General features: G+C 44.7%; 1 protein-coding gene across 1 annotated transcript in view; it reads right to left on the bottom strand.

Annotated features, from left to right (window-relative positions):
* The window catches only part of LOC126415640 (uncharacterized), a 98,897-nt gene extending 82,484 nt beyond the window's left edge, over positions 1 to 16,413 (bottom strand). Inside the window, exons 1-2 of the mRNA XM_050083448.1 lie at positions 16,294 to 16,413; positions 3,905 to 4,133 (exon numbers count right to left, since the gene is read on the bottom strand). Coding sequence (XP_049939405.1) covers positions 3,905 to 4,133; positions 16,294 to 16,413 — 349 coding nt within the window. The remainder of the gene's footprint in view (positions 1 to 3,904; positions 4,134 to 16,293) is intronic.
* Between the last annotated feature and the right edge of the window lie 832 nt (positions 16,414 to 17,245).

Here is a 17,245-nt window from a genome sequence, read left to right as displayed (position 1 = left end):
GTCGCCTTTTCAGCAATGAAACGCCCCCAGCAGATACTGGTACGCTTACAATAAATCATTGTTATTTGTAATCTGTCACTCATTTTATACTAAAAGTGGCAGCCAGAATTTAGCCTATTATAAAACAATAACAAGGTGAAATGGAGAGAAAACAAATCTTATACTCAAGACCTCAAAGATTTAGGAGATATTTTCTTAGCTGCAACATTTGAATGACCTATACACTACTGTCCTGCGGAGGTGCTTCATGCCAAACCGCGTCCATGCTGATAGTGTTTTGAGAGAGGAACGTCTCCTGATTTTCAGCAGTTCCTATTTGAGTTCACGGGGCATTTCCATAACACTTGGGTGTCGATCGAACGAACTAGTAACAAACCCAGCAACAAGGCCTTGAATTTCTCGAAAGTTTTCCTTTAATCAGATCCACTGGGGACCCACAAATCCCGCACAGTGCTCAAGAATATTTGCACAATTGTCCTCCACAAAGTCTTCTCTACAGTTCCCAACTGAAACACGGTTACATTGCAAGTCGCTTTGTGACATTGCACCTAAATATGTAATCGACATTACTGAGTCAAGCAGCACCCACTAATACTGTATTCGAACAGTACGGGATTGCTTTTCTTATTCATCTGGCTTAAATTATACTCTGCCGGGAAAAAACGTTGGTACTCCCTTTTAGAGGTTTCCAATTCACTCAAAATTTATTGTTGCAACAGTGCATATAGAGTGCATGAAATGATTATATTTGCAGATCAATAGCACAAGCGGTTCTGCGGTACTAGGTATCGAATCATGTTGAAATACCTGTATTAGTAAGTGGTTTTGCCTCGGTGGGCAGCAATACAGGCGCTGCCTCTGATAGCCAGCGTTCGCGCAGATAGTGAATATTGTCCTGGGGTAAGTTATGCCACGCCTGCTCCACCTGTTCACGTACTTCTGTAAGAGTTGGTGCCTGACGAGTCACAAGATTCACACCTCGTTCCATTATATCCCACATGTGCTGGATTGCAGGTCGTGCTGGCCAGGGAAGTTGCTGCGTTCAATTTATCGTCCCCTCCGGAAAGATGAGCGAGAATTATAACTTATCGCACCCCAGAATCTGCTTTTATCGCTGAAGACCAAGGCGCACCATTCCATCTTCTAAGTGATCCTATCCTGGCACCAGTAGGGCCGTGCACGCCGATGATGTGGTGTGAGTGGAATACGGGCTAGAGGTGAGCATACCCGTAGCCCCACTACTGATAACTGGTTGGCAACAATTTGTGTTGGTACGTCTGGGCTCACAACCTTTCTGATCTGTGATGTGGTATCTGTACGATCTGCCACTGCTGCCATTACAATACGACGATCCTGGCGGGGATCTGTGCTGCTTGGACTTCCATAATCGTGTCTACGGGTGTGAGAATTTTTACATGTCCACTGACAATTGATAACTGATTTCAGGTGTGCCGCAGGGGAGTGTCGTAGGACCGTTGCTATTCACAATATACATAAATGACATTGTGGATAACATCGGAAGTTCACTGAGGCTTTTTGCAGATGATATCGAGAGGTTGTAACAATGGAAAATTGTACTGAAATTCGGGAGGATCTGCAACGAATTGACGCATGGTGCAGGGAATGGCAATTGAATCTCAATGTAGACAAGTGTAATGTGCTGCGAATACATAGAAAGAAAGATCCTTCATCATTTAGCTACAATATAGCAGGTCAGCAACTTGAAGCAGTTGATTCCATAAATTATCTGGGAGTACGCATTAGGAGTGATTTAAAATGGAATGAGCATATAAAGTTGATCGTCGGTAAAGCAGATGCCAGACTGAAATTCATTGGAAGAATCCTAAGGAAATTCAATCCAAAAACAATGGAAGTAGGTTACAGTACACTTGTTCGCCCACTGCTTGAATATTGCTCACCAGTGTGGGATCCGTACCAGATAGGGTTGGTAGAAGAGATGGAGAAGATCCAACGGAAAGCAGCGCGCTTCGTTGCAGGATCATTTAGTAATCCTGATTGCGTTACGGAGATGACAGATAAACTCCAGTGGAAGACTCTGCAGGAGAGACGCTCAGTAGCTCGGTACGGGCTTTTGTTAAAGTTTCGAGAACATACCTTCACCGAGGAATCAAGCAGTATATTGCTCCCTCCTACGTATATCTCGCGAAGAGACCATGAGGATAAAATCAGAGAGATTAGAGCCCACACAGAGGGATACCGACAATCTTTCTTTCCTCGAACAATACGAGACTGGTATAGAAGGGAGAACCGATAGAGGTACTCAAAGTACCCTCCGCTACACACCGTCAGGTGGCTTGCAGACTTTGGATGTAGATGTAGATAACAGTATCGTTGCACAAATGACGCAACACATCCAGTTTGTGTGGCAGTTCTCCGGAAGGACCATCCCACCCCTTTCAAACTCACTTAGTTCGCCGTAGGAAGCACGAGAGCGACTCTGTAGCATAGTTGCCTGTTTGCTTCACAAGTTTGCACCACACTGGACCTTCTGGCTGTGAGCATCCCCTATCAAAAGGTTGACAGAGATGGCACTCTGGTAGCTATGCCGCTACGCTACCTGTTGGGCCGGTCGCTGTGGCCGAGCGGTTCTAGGCGCCTCAGTCCGGAACCTTGCTACTGCCACGGTGGCAGGTTAGAATCCTGCCTCGGGCATGGATGTGTGTGATGTCCTTAGGTTAGTTGGGTTTAAGTAGTTCTAAGTCTAGGGGACTGATGACCTCAGATGTTAAGTCCCATAGTGCTCAGAGCCATTTGAACCATTTGAACTACCTGTTGGGGGACGACAGTGAAACCATTATCAGTACGTCTACTAACCCCCAGGTGGCATATGCTGTCAACCGATCGAAATCTACTCTTTCCAGATGTACTAATTTTTTTCCGGCAGTGCATATGTCACCTTTAGAGCAAGCAGCAATTCAGCGCGCAAAATAGAAATTGTTTCACAGTAATTCTTCACCATTCTACGGTCGCTCACATGCAAACAGTTTTAAACAGGTGCTGACCCCATCTCCCAGCTTGTTTATATACACAGGGCACTTCGCTGTGGCACTCATGTTCCATTAATCCAAGAGATAGACATGTCCGAAAAAGAGCAGGGTTACTCACCTACAACAGTTTAAAGCGAAAGCATTGAAGTTGCTTATTATGGACTCAGTAACACATTTCGACATTACTGGGGAAATAAGCTGCGGTGTGCGGCATCAGGAACTATTTGCATACCTCTCTGAAAATATTTAAGGAGCTAACGGACATCCCATACAAGGGCGGTTGTATGTGCAATTGAATCCCGCTCCTGATATGATCTCGTAAACTGTGCAGTCTCTAATGTTAGAAAATACGTAACCTCGAAGCGTCGATGAGGGTCAGATAGCGCTTTACTGAACGGCGAAATGTATCAAAGCATCTTCTTACCCGTAATGTCAGAGGATCCGTCTGCAGGCTCTCTGCAAGCCCAGACAATTGAATAGCTTTCGTAGTCAGTATCCAGGACCCAATACGGACCCGTTCCTGTCAACAAACAAAGAACCAAGCACGTGTGAACACTGAATGGTACATATTTTTCCTACAACTTACAATACTGAAATAAACTTCATTGGCGCCAATTTAACTTGAAGGGGTCTTGGAAGTAATATCTATTAAGTTATTTCATCGTATATACAGTATTATGTGCTCATAGTCTCTCCTGCAACACACCAAATAGCGGCATTAATAATTTCTTTAAGTTCCTAATTAACATAGCCATTGACACTTCAAAAAAGACATCAAATCATAACTGTAATTATAAATGTCTTCTACAAAGAAGTATTTCATCTTCTTCATTACTTCATTTATTTGATGTCGTTGCATATTGTCGTGTCTTTAGAGTAAAAGTCGCCCTACTGACCTGTTACGCCTGGGAAGTGCACCGTGAATTTGGCCTCTCCGGATTCAGGGTCGTCCCACTCGGCCCATCCGATGATGTCGTTGAAGGCCCCCGCAGCCGTGCTGAACAGTCTGTTGTGTACGGTCACGTTGTTGTCGCCAGCCACTGTGTACTCCGCCGTGATGCACTGGCCCCCCTCCTCGAACGGAGCCTCTCCCAACCTGGCGATCTCGTACCACACGCCCTGATACTGTACGGACACACATGAGGTATAATGGTCAGTAGCAGCTCAGCAGCCACAATCCCACGGCCGCAACTGCCTTAACTACATCGGTGTTACAAGCGTCAAAATCGGTCACAGCAGGCTTATCTCATCTGTGGACTACGCAAACGCACTGTTGTTGATCCTGAGGGGTGTCTGTGGTTAGTATTGCGTTGAAAATACAGGACGAATCAAAATGAATATAGTGATTAAAAATAACTGTATCTTTTTCGCTTAGCGATACATCGATAATAATTACAGAGAGTGCTAGAGAAAGTTCGTAATTTCGACATTACTCATGACGAGTGAATCGAAAACTTCTCATTTCGGGCCACGCAAAAGTTGAATGCCCGCCGGAACAAATGGATCTCGATGGGCGATAGAGGGCAGTGCCATCGCAGCGCTACACCCGGCTAGAGACTGCACTACCGTCTCGCCACGTGAATACACCGGGCATGAGTGTCCATCGCGGCCAAGCCTTCTAGATACAAGGCCTACGCACAGCGGCCATATTGGCACGTGACGTCACAAACTGTTGGCCATCTTATCTTCGGTCGGCAGTCCTGTTGGCGTGTATGTTTTGTTGGAAGTGTGGGACGCGTGAAAGTGATATATTTTTCATACAGTATTCGCCTACAGTTCTGCGAAGTATGGGATACAAGTGCTGCGTTCCCTTTTGCCAGGGAAATTATAAATCCCAAAAAGGCATGAAAGTGCACGTGTTTCGATTTCCAAAATGTGTGAAGTTGAGAAATCGCTGTATTGCAGCTATTCCCAGACAGGAATCTGTGTCTACGCATCATTCAAGGGTAAGTAAATAACAAAAAAATTGTAGCGTGTTATTGGTTTCCATTGCACCACATTTGCCAGTTGTTTTTAAAAGCAGTTATGTATCATGTATCGGTATCTTTTGTTTCTTAATTCTGGACCATTGCTGCGAGGTTAATACCAAGCTGGCTGTGAAATGTCTCTCATATTTGCAGCTATTGTCACACAGAACAGTTATATTAATTAGTGTGACTCGAAAATGTTTAGTATTCCTTATCATTCCTACCAGATTATTGAGTTTCCAGTACTTTTATTTGGAAGAGCTACAGAATGATTTTGTTCAGTTTTACATATACAGCCGGCCGTTGTGGCCAAGCGGTTCTAAGCGCTTCAGTCCGGAACCGCGCGACTGCTACGGTCGCAGGTTCGAATCCTGCCTCGGGCATGGATGTGTGTGATGTCCTTAGGTTAGTTTGGTTTAATTAGTTCTAAGTTCCAGGGGACTGATGACCTCAGATGTTAAGTCCCATAGTGCTCAGAGCCATTTTGAGCCATTTACATATACAACTATTCGGAAATAATTTCAATTTGAGTAAACTACCTTAGAAAATTGCTTAAATGAATTCAGCGTTCGACAGATTAAGCAGTATAGAAAGCAGAATTTCGAGGTAAGTGCGTTATGATTAAATTAACAGCAGTCTCTGACACGAATTTCAATCAAGGATATAGGAGAAACAATCTTTTCATGTTTAAGGTTCTCAAGTTCTGGAGAAACAGGGAAATAAAATATTTTTTCCTTTTTTTTTATTTATTAAACATTATGTCAGGAGGAACCCCATTTCGTCGAATGATTTGAGTTTCGTGTGAGGTCAGCAAATTTTGAAGTGAAGAGGAAAATTTACGAAAGTAACGAAGGAAATAAATTCTGAAATTCTGTAGGAGCTCCAGCTGCTTTATTTAAAACCGAAAACGTCTGCTTGTTGTTGCATATTGCCGATTTTTTACTGCAAGAAAGCGTAGCTCCTGAGGTAAAAGACAAAATTTAAAAGTACAGTTTGTATTCAAGCCTAGAAACACGTATTTAAGACAAATCGTCAAAATAATTTTACATCTTGACACAACATAGGGCGGTTTTGTTCAGTTACTTTACGAAATTATATAAATTTCCATACATTCATTACAAGGACATGTAGAAGAGGAAAGCACGAGAATTGCTATGTGGTCTCAGCTCTGAAACTTGTAAAGTTCGTATAGCTGCAGAGTGCTTAACAGGAGCGTTCCGATACAGACCCTGCCATCAGTATGTGACGTCACAATTATGCACGCAGGCCTGTAGTCTAGGTGCTGCTGCTCGCGGCCGGCATAAACACCGCCATGTCCCGATTGCTTAGTCAGTCGTGCATTTCCTCCTATTGGATCACGGGGTTCCACGTTCGATTTCCGTCAGGGATGGGTATTTTCTCTACCTTGGGTCTTGGTGTTTGTGTTGTCCTCATCACTTCATCGTCATCATCATCCTCATTCGTGACACTGGCTAGATTGGAGTGTGCAAAAATTGGACTGTGTACAAGTTGGGACTTTGTACGTGCGCTGATAACCGTGCAGTTGAGCGCCCCACCAAAAAAAAAAAAAAAAAAAAAATACTTCGGCCGATAACGTTCACTTTCTATCTCCATAGTGCTACTGACTACCCGCCGACGACTTCGCTTTGATTTGGTTTTCTCTCTGGTCTCGTTTTGGATTGTGGTTGTACTTGATCTGTCGACAGCGTTGTGTCGAGGGTCCGTCGCACTTCTTTGTACCCTAGATTGCCTCGCTCCTGTTGTTTAGCGTCTGCGTTCGTCTCCCCTGTTGCTCGACTCCGGCCTGGACTTGAGACCGCAGGTGGTGTTCCCGCTTTGCGCCGTCATCGTTTTTCGTCTGTTCACTGACTTGTGCAACGGTATCCGGTGACTCGCAGATATAGCAAAACTGAATTACGCTACGGTAATGCTGGAACCCATATGGGGAGAAACTTTGCTGCACCTCTCTTCTTTAGTGATGCGCCAAGTGACAGGGATTATCGGCACAACTTAAAAATGGAAGGTACTTCCTATGGAGCTGAATCGCGGCGAGAATCTCCGAAAGTTAATGTGTTCTGTGCAATGTGACCACAAAAAGTGAACAGTTCATTTTTTTTCATTAATTGTCTGAACAAAAATTTATCCAGACATGTCTTAGCAATGGCTCATGCCCGAGCTTCATTAGGCTTACATCTTTCAATAAGATGGAGAACCCGCACACTGAGATGGTACATTTCTAATTAACATCTTTCAAATCGCTTGATCGATCGTTCTGAACGACTCTGTATTCTGTTCTTGGCTACCGAGAGCTCTGGGCCTGACACCCATAGACAGATTTTATGTCGAGTTTAGTGTATGTGCCTACTTTGTCGAAAAATATTCCAGAACTGAAAATGCGCATTTCTAAAGATGTTCCCAGCAGTGACTCCAAGTATGCTTTGGTATGTATGATAATAAAATGATTATCGATTAGGTGGTCTCCTTGTGACTAATGGTAATCAAACAGAACACCTGTAAAGTAAGTAAACATTTTTTCAAATTTACTTACTTTAACACGGCAGCAGCCGTTTATAATCTCTATAATCATTTTCAGTTGCCCTAGTTATTCGTAGATGCTATAGTATCATAAGAGATGTGTAATCTGCTATACTATGTTTAGCTCTGGTATACACTAACGGAGAAAAGCTGCGCACCAAAAAATAATTACTGTAGAGTAACGAAATTTCGAAAATACACTTGTCTAGGTAATATACTTAAGTGATTAACATTGTAATATGGCAGGTTAATGTAAGCACGAGATAAGCCATTACAAATGTTAAATGCTGGTACATTAATAATCGGTGTAACTGCCAGAATGTTGAATGCAAGCATGCAAACGTGCATGCACTGTGTTGTACAGGTGCCGTATGTCAGTTTGTGGGATGGAGTTCCATGCCTGTTGCCAATACAGGGGCGTTTAATGCTGTTCGTTGACGTCGCTGAAGTTGTCATCCGATGACGTTCAAATTGGAGACAGATCTGGTGATCGAGAAGGTCTAGGCAACGTGTCGACATTCCGTAAAGCATGTTGAGTTGTAACAGCGGTATGTGAGCGAGCGTTATACTGTTGTGAAACACTGTTCATGAATGGCAGCACAACAGGTCGAATTGTCAGATCGATGTGCGGATTTGTAGTCAGGCTGCGTAGGACAACCACGAGAGTGCTCTTACTGACATACGAAACCGCAGCCCAGACCATAACTCCAGGTGTAGATCCAGCGTGTCTAGCACGCAGAGAGGCTGGTTGCAGGCACTCAACTGGCATCCTTACAACCAACACGTGGGCAACACTGGCGTCGAGGCAGAAAGAAACCAGCTTTCATTAGAAAACATAACAGACTTCCATCTTTCCCTTAATAAGCACACCACTGAAGTTGCAAATGGCGGTGGTTTGGAGGCAGTGGTATGCACACTACAGGGCATCTAGCTCAGGGCTGTCCTTGAAGTACCCAATTTGAAACAGTTCATTGTGTCACTGTGGTACCAAGTACTGCTCATATTGGTGCTGTAGATGTAATACGATGTTTTAGAGCCATATGCTTTTTCTTACTCTTTTCTTTTTCCTTGAGTGTTTTTTACTCTACGTAGTTTTCTACGTTTGGCCGGCCGGGGTGGCCGAGCGGTTCTAGGCGCTACAGTCTGGAACCACGTGACCGCTACGGTCGCAGGTTCGAATCCTGCCTCGGGCATGGATGTGTGTGATGTCCTTAGGTTAGTTAAGTTTAAGTAGTTCTAAGTTCTAGGGGACTGATGACTTCAGTAGTTAAGTCCCATAGTGCTCAGAGCCACTTTTTTTCTACGTTTGCTATGGCATCCGAGGGCCGTGTCGTCTGCATCCATTCCTCCTCCACTATACGCACAATGAAGACGACCTAATACTGGTCTTCGAAAAGTGCGTCTTAAATAAAGCGTGGTTAAAGCCTTACTGTCTGATTTAAATGACTTTGGATTTGACGTTTAAGGTTCAATGTTGCGGCGTTGCCACAGTAAGTACTAGCTGCAAACAGCCACCAGAGTGCTCCGCTCTATGCATTAATAGAAAATCGCTTTCAGCATCACATAAATAAACGTGTGGCATCCAAATAAACATGCTAAAGCTGTGTTCATACTTTTAATTAGAACTAGAGCTATGTTATTTTTTGAAACAGGTGATATGTTCTCTGCCAAAAACTTCTCATGGCATATCTCGAAGACAACTGAACTCACTCAAACAATTTCTTTTGTGTTAATTACCAAGCTACTCCGATCGACAATCGATCTTTCGGAAGTGGTTTAACGCATTGGAAAAGTAGTATAACGCATTTTGGTTGTATATATAAGCTTCGGAAAACAGCTCAGTCTCTGCATCCTACAAAAGTCGCTAAATAATCTCTGATGTTCACATATGGTACAGGTCTCACTAGTGTCTCAGAGCGTGTCAAAAGCTATTTTCAATTTTAATTGGGGCTGATGCTCCGTTTTTTTTCTTGAAATATGCGAAATTTTCGGTTTTGGAAATGTTTCCTACTTGCAAACTGGCAGGCACAGTATTTGGAGCAACAGAAGTGGCAACACTGTGGGAGTTGACAATGCCATACAACTCCCATTGGGGAATTTCTGACGGGAGCAGTCAAATACCAAATACTTTAAATCTGACCATACCAGCAAGGTTGGAATTTTCCCTCTGTACCTAGTATTGCTCGAGTTACTTGATAACACAGCCGGAGACTGTTTATCTGTACAGCACATGTAGCCCATGACAAAGGCTCTGTCTAATGAGGGACTCCACGTTGCGGTGCCTATTTTTTCTGGTGAAAACTAACCGTTAACAGTTTTAAAATGAAAATAATAACACTGTTCAGGATTTTGTGTACAATATTGTACAGTGTTTTTCAAGCATTAGAAACAATAGCCAACATAGAATCGCGTGTAATTTCGAACGTTTCGAGAATACATTCGCCGTAAACACATTTCATGAAACCAAAGTTTATGTATTACACGCTTGCACAGGAGCTTTATTTTGTTGTTCCCTTCCACTGTGATCAACTGCGAATTATTACGAAATTGTACCCAATGTTATCGATAGTGATTACATGCCCTAAGCTGGAGCAGAATGTACCTTGAAAGCGATGAAAATATGAATTTTTTATTGGATATTATGATGATTTGAAGTCTGTTTTGTGCGAATATGAAGGAATTTTAGAGCAAATCCATATTTGAAGTTTCTTAATGTCACTTTTAATGGCAGTTTGCAGAGTGAGGTATGGTCCCCTTTTGCTCCCTGACTTCTCTTGTTATGATATTTGAGTTCATAAGGCTAGAGACATTTTTCCGTTGCTCAGAGCTGTTGGGTACACTGTTCCTTGCCTTCCATTCCGTTGTTTCCAATAGCAATAACGTAACGTACCACGTGCGTTTTTATTTCTGAGCAAAGAAATGTTGAGATCAACAAATGAGTTGGTCTCTAGGCGCTTGTGTTTGGTGTTGTGTGACCTTCGATTCATAGCTAGTAAATTTTTCTCTACGTTTCCATGTATCCATGGCTTTGCATTCCACACTCAGAGTAACTTAATGTGTATTTCGTTCATCGCTTCCTGCGTACTTTGTCTCCAGGTAGAACCACCTCTGGCGGTCCACCAAGCACAGCAGCATCCGCTCGGTGGCTTCCAAAGCGCAGTCGGAGTGTGTTGTCTGTAGTAATTAGACTACAGATGTGGCGTCAAGTTATAAGTGGAAATGGAGGTCATATAGCGGGAACACAGCGGGAAGCTTACTTACTGCTGGAAAAAAATCAGCATACCTGGATAGACGACGTCGATTTTGATCCGATGGTGGCGTATGCCACCCGGAGGATAGTAAGTGTACTGATAATGGTTTCAGCGTCGTCCGCCAACTCGTAGAGCTACCAAAGCGCATCTGTGTCTACCCTTTATTAGAGAATGCTCACAGCCAAAATGCTCAGTGTGATCCAACGTGAGAAGCGAGCAGGCAACCATGCCATGGAGACCCACTCGTGCTTCCTACAGCCAACTGAGCCTGTTTGAAAGGGAAAAATTGTGGCCTTCCGAGTGACAGAATGGTCCTTTCGGAGAACTGCCACATAAGTTTGACGTGCTGTGTCGGTTGTGCAACCGTACTGGTATCACGTGTCAAGTGAACATTCTAACAACTGTAGACGAGATCCACGCAGCACAGGCGCCCGCCACGATAGTCATATTGTACGGGCACCAGTGGTACATCGTACAGCAACCACAGCACAGATAAGAGGGCATGTCAACACGAACTGTTGCGAACCGGTAATTAACAGTGGGACAGTAGGGCTACGGGCACGCACGTGTGTAGCCCGTGCTCCACTCACGCCACATCGTGGACGTATCACGGATCGATTTGTGCCGTCAGAGTATCACTTATAATGGTGCACGTGGTCTACAGCAATGAAGAGTGGATTGACTGTGTCCAGACTAAGCGCCTGCAACTCTCGCTTCCCGCGAAGCAGACCGGTACAGCGGGCCCCGGACCAAGTAGGGGTCAGCCTGACCGGTCGTCCCGGAAGCACAGACGCTTCCCAGAGACCACCAGGAGGCGTCCACGGCGCCGCAAGAGGTCGCTACAGCCGCGGACCTCTTTCCTTCCGCTCGACACGTGACTACAAATAGAGCCAGCCATATCCATGCCAAGCAGTATTTAGGCTGGCGCAGGAGCCTGGAGAGGCAGTTCGCATCGAGCGAGCCCACTGGTGTCATCGTAGCCGCCGCGTCATCGTCCACCGCCGCCAGCGTACCGGAGCCATCCTCGCAGGGCCCCTACTCGTCCTCTGACTCAGGTGACGGCAACGTGGACTCTGCACCGCTCTTCACGAGACGCCCGGGGCTTGGTTTGGTGAAGTTTTATGGTTACTACAGACAGTTTATGTTTGGAAGAATCTCTGATTTAGTTATTGGTAGGCTTTGAGGATCAGTCCTACCTCACGAATATTGTTTTGTAAATTTTGAAGAAAGACTTTAGTTTAAATAAAACCGTTATAACTCACACTCTGAGATTTTCCTATCCGCGGACGGCGGATATATCAGGATTCGTCCAAGACACACTGGCCCTCCCCAAGCCTTTGTGGTCTGGGATGCGATAAGCTACAATTCTCGTTCACCTTTGGTGTTTCTGGAGGAGACGATAACCAGCACTCGGTGCATGCATAATGTTGTTAGACACGTTCTCTTGCCGTTCTTGCAACAAGTAGGTGATGCGTTGTTCTAACAGGATAATTCTCGCCCACACACTGTCAGCGAAATTCACCGTGCTCGGAGCCGACCGCTGTGGCCGGGCGGTTCTAGGCGCTTCAGTCCGGACCCGCTCTGCTGCTACGGTGGCGGGTTCGAATCCTGCCTCGGGCGTGGATGTGTGTGCTGTCCTTAGGTTAGTTAGGTTTAAGTAGTTCTAAGTTCTAGGGGACTGATAACCGCAGAAGTTAAGTCCCATAGTGCTCAGAGCCATTTGAACCATCAAAGTGCTCTGAAAGATGTGCAGCAACTTCCCTGGCCAGCACGGTCTCCAGACTTTTCTCCAATCGAGCGCGTGTGGGATGTGATGGATGAGAAGGGACTCGTGCCACTCATCAACCATCAACTCTTACAGATCTACCTAAACAGGTCGAGCAGACTTGGCATAACGTATCGCAGTGCAATCTGCTAGCTGTACGATCGACTGGGTGTTAGAGTCAGCGCTTTCATTGCCATCCTTGGAGGCTACACCACGTACTAATATGTGAGCTTCGGAACGGATCGATATCTGGTATCTCAGAACCGCTTGTGCTATTGTTCTGTAAGTGTAATCATTTCATGTACTTCCTGTTGCAACAATAAATCTTGAGTGAATTGGAAACCTCTAAACGGGTGTACTATTTTTTTTTTTCTGGCAGTGTTCATTCAAGCGTGGGATCCACATGAAGACTATCCAACATGGAACGCAAACTGAGGATGTCCCAAAGTTACAACAGACATCGGCAGGAATGCAGGAATGCATGCTGACATGCTTCCAGAATGAAAGGTCTAGGAATTCATCAAGGAAATAACACGCTGTAAATTTTCAGAGAAATGGACCGGTACTGCATCGTGAAGTCTGATTTGGAGGCAGATGATCTCTACAAGAAGGATAAACAGATCTCTAGAGGCGAGAAGCGAAGTATGGAGATGAAAAGAGTGAGGATATAGCAGGAGCGTATTAACCCTTTCGAGTCGGCCTCGAGTTGCTCTCGGGGACTGGCAGGTAGCCGTGGACGTCGTATCTCCCGATCTACGTTTCACACAATGATAATAATTTTGCAGTTACATTCAGTAGTGTATGTGAATACTGTCTGCAAAATATGTTGCGCATAGAGCTGGTAATAAAGAAGCAGTAAATTAAAATGTTGTGTTTGTGAGACTCGACTTTCGTTTCAAAAGCGTTACAAACACTGTAAGTACAATAACGCTATAAACTCAATGTCCCGGCACTTTTGTTTTTCTAGACTGACTGATGTACCTTTCCTCTGAAAAAATTTACACCAGAGCATTGAAATTGTAAGTCAGTTGTGTTATTACACGTGCATGAAGTACATTTTTTTAGCTTTCTAGCTACATTATGGTGGACGACGCGACCCTTTTTATGGTAGAAATTTACCCGAAAAAGGGTCGTTATAAAATATTTTTCAAATTTTACTCTGAAAAAAAAATCTGCTAGTTTGCAAATGGTGCAAGTGTCTGTGAAAAAAATTTCAGTTTTCTTCTGTTTACGCTTCCTGAGGAAAGGTCAGTTTAACATGGTGGCGCTACATGATATCCTTTCTTCTTATGAAAAATAATCTGTCGCGCACAACCCGTGGCCGGGCAACATGCCTGACTATGAGCAGAGCACAGCCTTTCTTCCACGTGGCACTAGGAGTGGGAGGATGGTGAAACAATTGCTACAGTCACCTTTTTAACCGCACGTAAAAGTCCCCAGTACTTATTTGACAGCAGGCTGAGTGGGCTTGGGACCGTGATGGAGATCTAAAACAGAAAAATACCCATATCTACCTACAATTGAATCTGTGACCTGCAGGGCTGGAGTCCAGTGTACTGTCCATTCTTTTATTATTGTAAAGGCCATACTAACTAGGTAAAAGAAAGCTTCCAGCAACTGACGATGCAGATTTCCCAGGTCGTCTTCTCGTATGAGTACACAAGATGAGATGAATCTTGAATCGTGGAATATCGTCATCTACCGCTACTGTTACCTGGAACACGCCAGCCAGCCGGAATGTTCCAGAACAACAAACCTAGATAGCTGAGTAGTTGGCAAAGTAGGGCCGGTATTTCACACGCATTATATGTCCATCGGTTTGTCCATTAGAAAGGACCACTGCGAAAGAGAAGTTTGAATTTTGGCCAAACGTGTGCCTTCCTCTGTGCAATAGTGTGGCGCCCTTCGACGTCACCATCAGGCTCGACGACGCTTTAAGCAGCAAGGTGTTGGGTGTCGACACATCCGGAAAAAAGGCCAGAGCTCAGAAGTTCATGTGACGTGTAAAGTGGGTTAATGATGTCCCATCGGCACCAAATATCACCACAGTTCTGCCCAATGCCACCGTGGTCGTGTCACACGATCGGAAGGTCGTCTCAGCCCCCTCTTAACCACATTTTATTTACCCCTTTCGTTTGACGGCTCTGCGATGGAGGTCAGAACAGCGACTCCCAGCATTGAAGTCACGCGGGACGCATCTCCGATCATAATCGCACGAAGAGGCCTCTGGAGTGGCATAAAGAGTGTCAATGAAACGACTTCTTCCACTGAGACGTTGATTCCCACACATTTGGTAGTGCGATGCGATGAGCAACGGGATGACGTACTTGACAACTATAGACGCTGCTGCCACTTCCTAGGCGTTTCAACCCTACTCTAAGGACAACATGAGGCAGCAACTGCATTGAACGTAATCCCTTCGAACGATTGTGTGACTGCAATTTTTGCTCCGGCTTGTACCTCTACATACCGTTCAAAACAATTGGATGAAATATGAACGTGATCCAAAGCACCAGGGAGGTTTTTCAGCGCTTCTGTTCGCCTCCTCCTGTGGCGTGATCACGGGGGGGAAGAGGGGGGGGGGAGGAAGGGGGTGCAGTGTGGGGGGGGGGGGGAGGGGGAGGAGGGAGTGCTACAGTGTCATGTGCGTGAATAAAACAGCAAAGAGCCCCTCAAGACCTTCGAGTTTGGCAATAACCTCAGTGGCACCATCTTCAATTTATTGAGAATTTTAAGAATGTGCCTTTACAAAGAAAACCTTAGAAGTAGTGCTAGATGCCTGTACGTACGCAACCACTTGGTACACCAACAGTGCCAGTTGCCTTCCTTCAGGCGCTTATCACTACTTCGAGGTTTTTCTCTGTAAAGGCACGTCTTCACACACATACACTCATTCACTTAGTCAGTCACTCACTCACTCACATAAATACATGCGTACATAGCTTTTCACAAAATGTTCTTTCTCGTTTTTTACTACATATTTATTTCTTGTTTAACGTTTAGAATTAAGTTACTATCGCACTCGCAAAAATGATATTTAATCTGGGTCTGTACCTCTTTGTGTGTAATATCTTTTGCAGTGTTGTTTACCAGTCCTGCAACCCCTTCAACAATTACAGCCAACTAAAGTCTGATGATGGCGATGCAAGCCGATAACCACTTAAGGAAATAAAGTACTACTGTAGAGCTTGCACAATTTTGAATTTTTCGTTTATAATTATTATTATCAGTTTGAAACTACTAAAGTTTAATTTTTCAGGAGCTGCGACATTGTCGCGAATGAAACAGTGAACCGTATATAGAATAAATTTCCTTTAATTTACGTCTATGGTCACAAACTTTTTGTTCACAGATTATCTCGGTACTGATTTGCTGCTTCACGTTACAGAGCCTTTTGACTTTGTCGTAGGCCAGGCATGGAACTAGTCTCACAAAGTAGAGCAGCAAATCAGTACCGAGGTAATCGGTGGACAAAAAGTTTGTGACCATAGACGTAAATTAAAGGAAATTTGTTCTATAAACGGGTCACAGTTTTATTCGCTACAGTGTCGCAGCTTGCAATAAGTTTTGTGTTTTCGTTCTTATGAATCTCAAGACCAGATATAGGTCCTGAGGGCATGGCTTAGTTTAACTTCATTCCTCGCAATATGTTTTAAACCTACAGTACTGTGACCATATTTGATATTTCTATTAAAATGTATGTTAGTGTAGAATATTGTGTAAAAGTACGAACCTTACGAAACGGTAAGCAAGGTCGGCGCACTCACCTTATTAGCGTCGAAAGACTGCACGGCTGCTCTGTCGCATCCGGCGGCACTGCCGCCACCAACCAAGAGGAGTGTGCCGACCGCCACCAGGAGCAGCATCGTCGACCCTGAGGATCGCATGGCGCCGGTGAACTTGTTGCTTCCTCCTGTGGCAGTATGAGTCAATAAAATTCATGTACTAGGGTGTTACTCCCATGAAGTAAGTTCAAGCAACATGTCATCTGAAAAACAAACATTACAGATATTCTTTTACAGTTTGTGGGCATGTGTGTTAACTGTGCTTCAAACCGCCCTGTGAATATTTTAGTGTCGCGGAATAGTAAAGAGTTGGAAACGTGGAATATTGTCAATGTTTCGTTGCCTATGCCGAGAGCCAGAGGCAGTAGGTTAGCCAAGAGCTAAGAGGATTGCACATATATCGGAATGTGTCGTCACGCAGGGGCAATGGCCTGGTTACACACAGCAGGCGAGAGAGATTTGCTTAGCACGCGGGTTTGTGTTAGACGGAGACTTTCGTAGAGTGCAAGACAGAGGTATAGCGTCAGCTGTACTGCAGACTTCGCGTAAGTCTGTCGTAACAACACTTAACTCTGTCGCAAGAACACCTAAGGGGCGAGTACGACAGATAAGTCAGCAGTATAAGTGGCACAAATGCGTTCATTACAAACGAGCATGACGTCAGGACGTCGCTCGTGCTTCCTTTAAATACGCCAGCTTTGATAGCAACAAGGCACTCGCACTCGCAGATAGACTTGGAGTTAGATGTGTACTGGGGAGCTGCGTAGCGCTCAGCTCGGTGATCGACATGTTAATCTTTATTGATGAGATGTTGCGGTAAGGGCGGCCCATCCAGCAGCAGACCTGAGGGGACAGTACCAGATCTGGTCCTTTCTGCTGCCGCTGTCAATCATCAACCTAGGATTAGCAGACATCGCGGCAGACTCGTTCGCAG

This window comes from Schistocerca serialis, chromosome 1 (assembly GCF_023864345.2).
Source record: "Schistocerca serialis cubense isolate TAMUIC-IGC-003099 chromosome 1, iqSchSeri2.2, whole genome shotgun sequence".
Classification (NCBI taxonomy): Eukaryota; Metazoa; Arthropoda; class Insecta; order Orthoptera; family Acrididae; genus Schistocerca; species Schistocerca serialis.
This window is presented reverse-complemented; position numbering and strand designations above follow the sequence as displayed.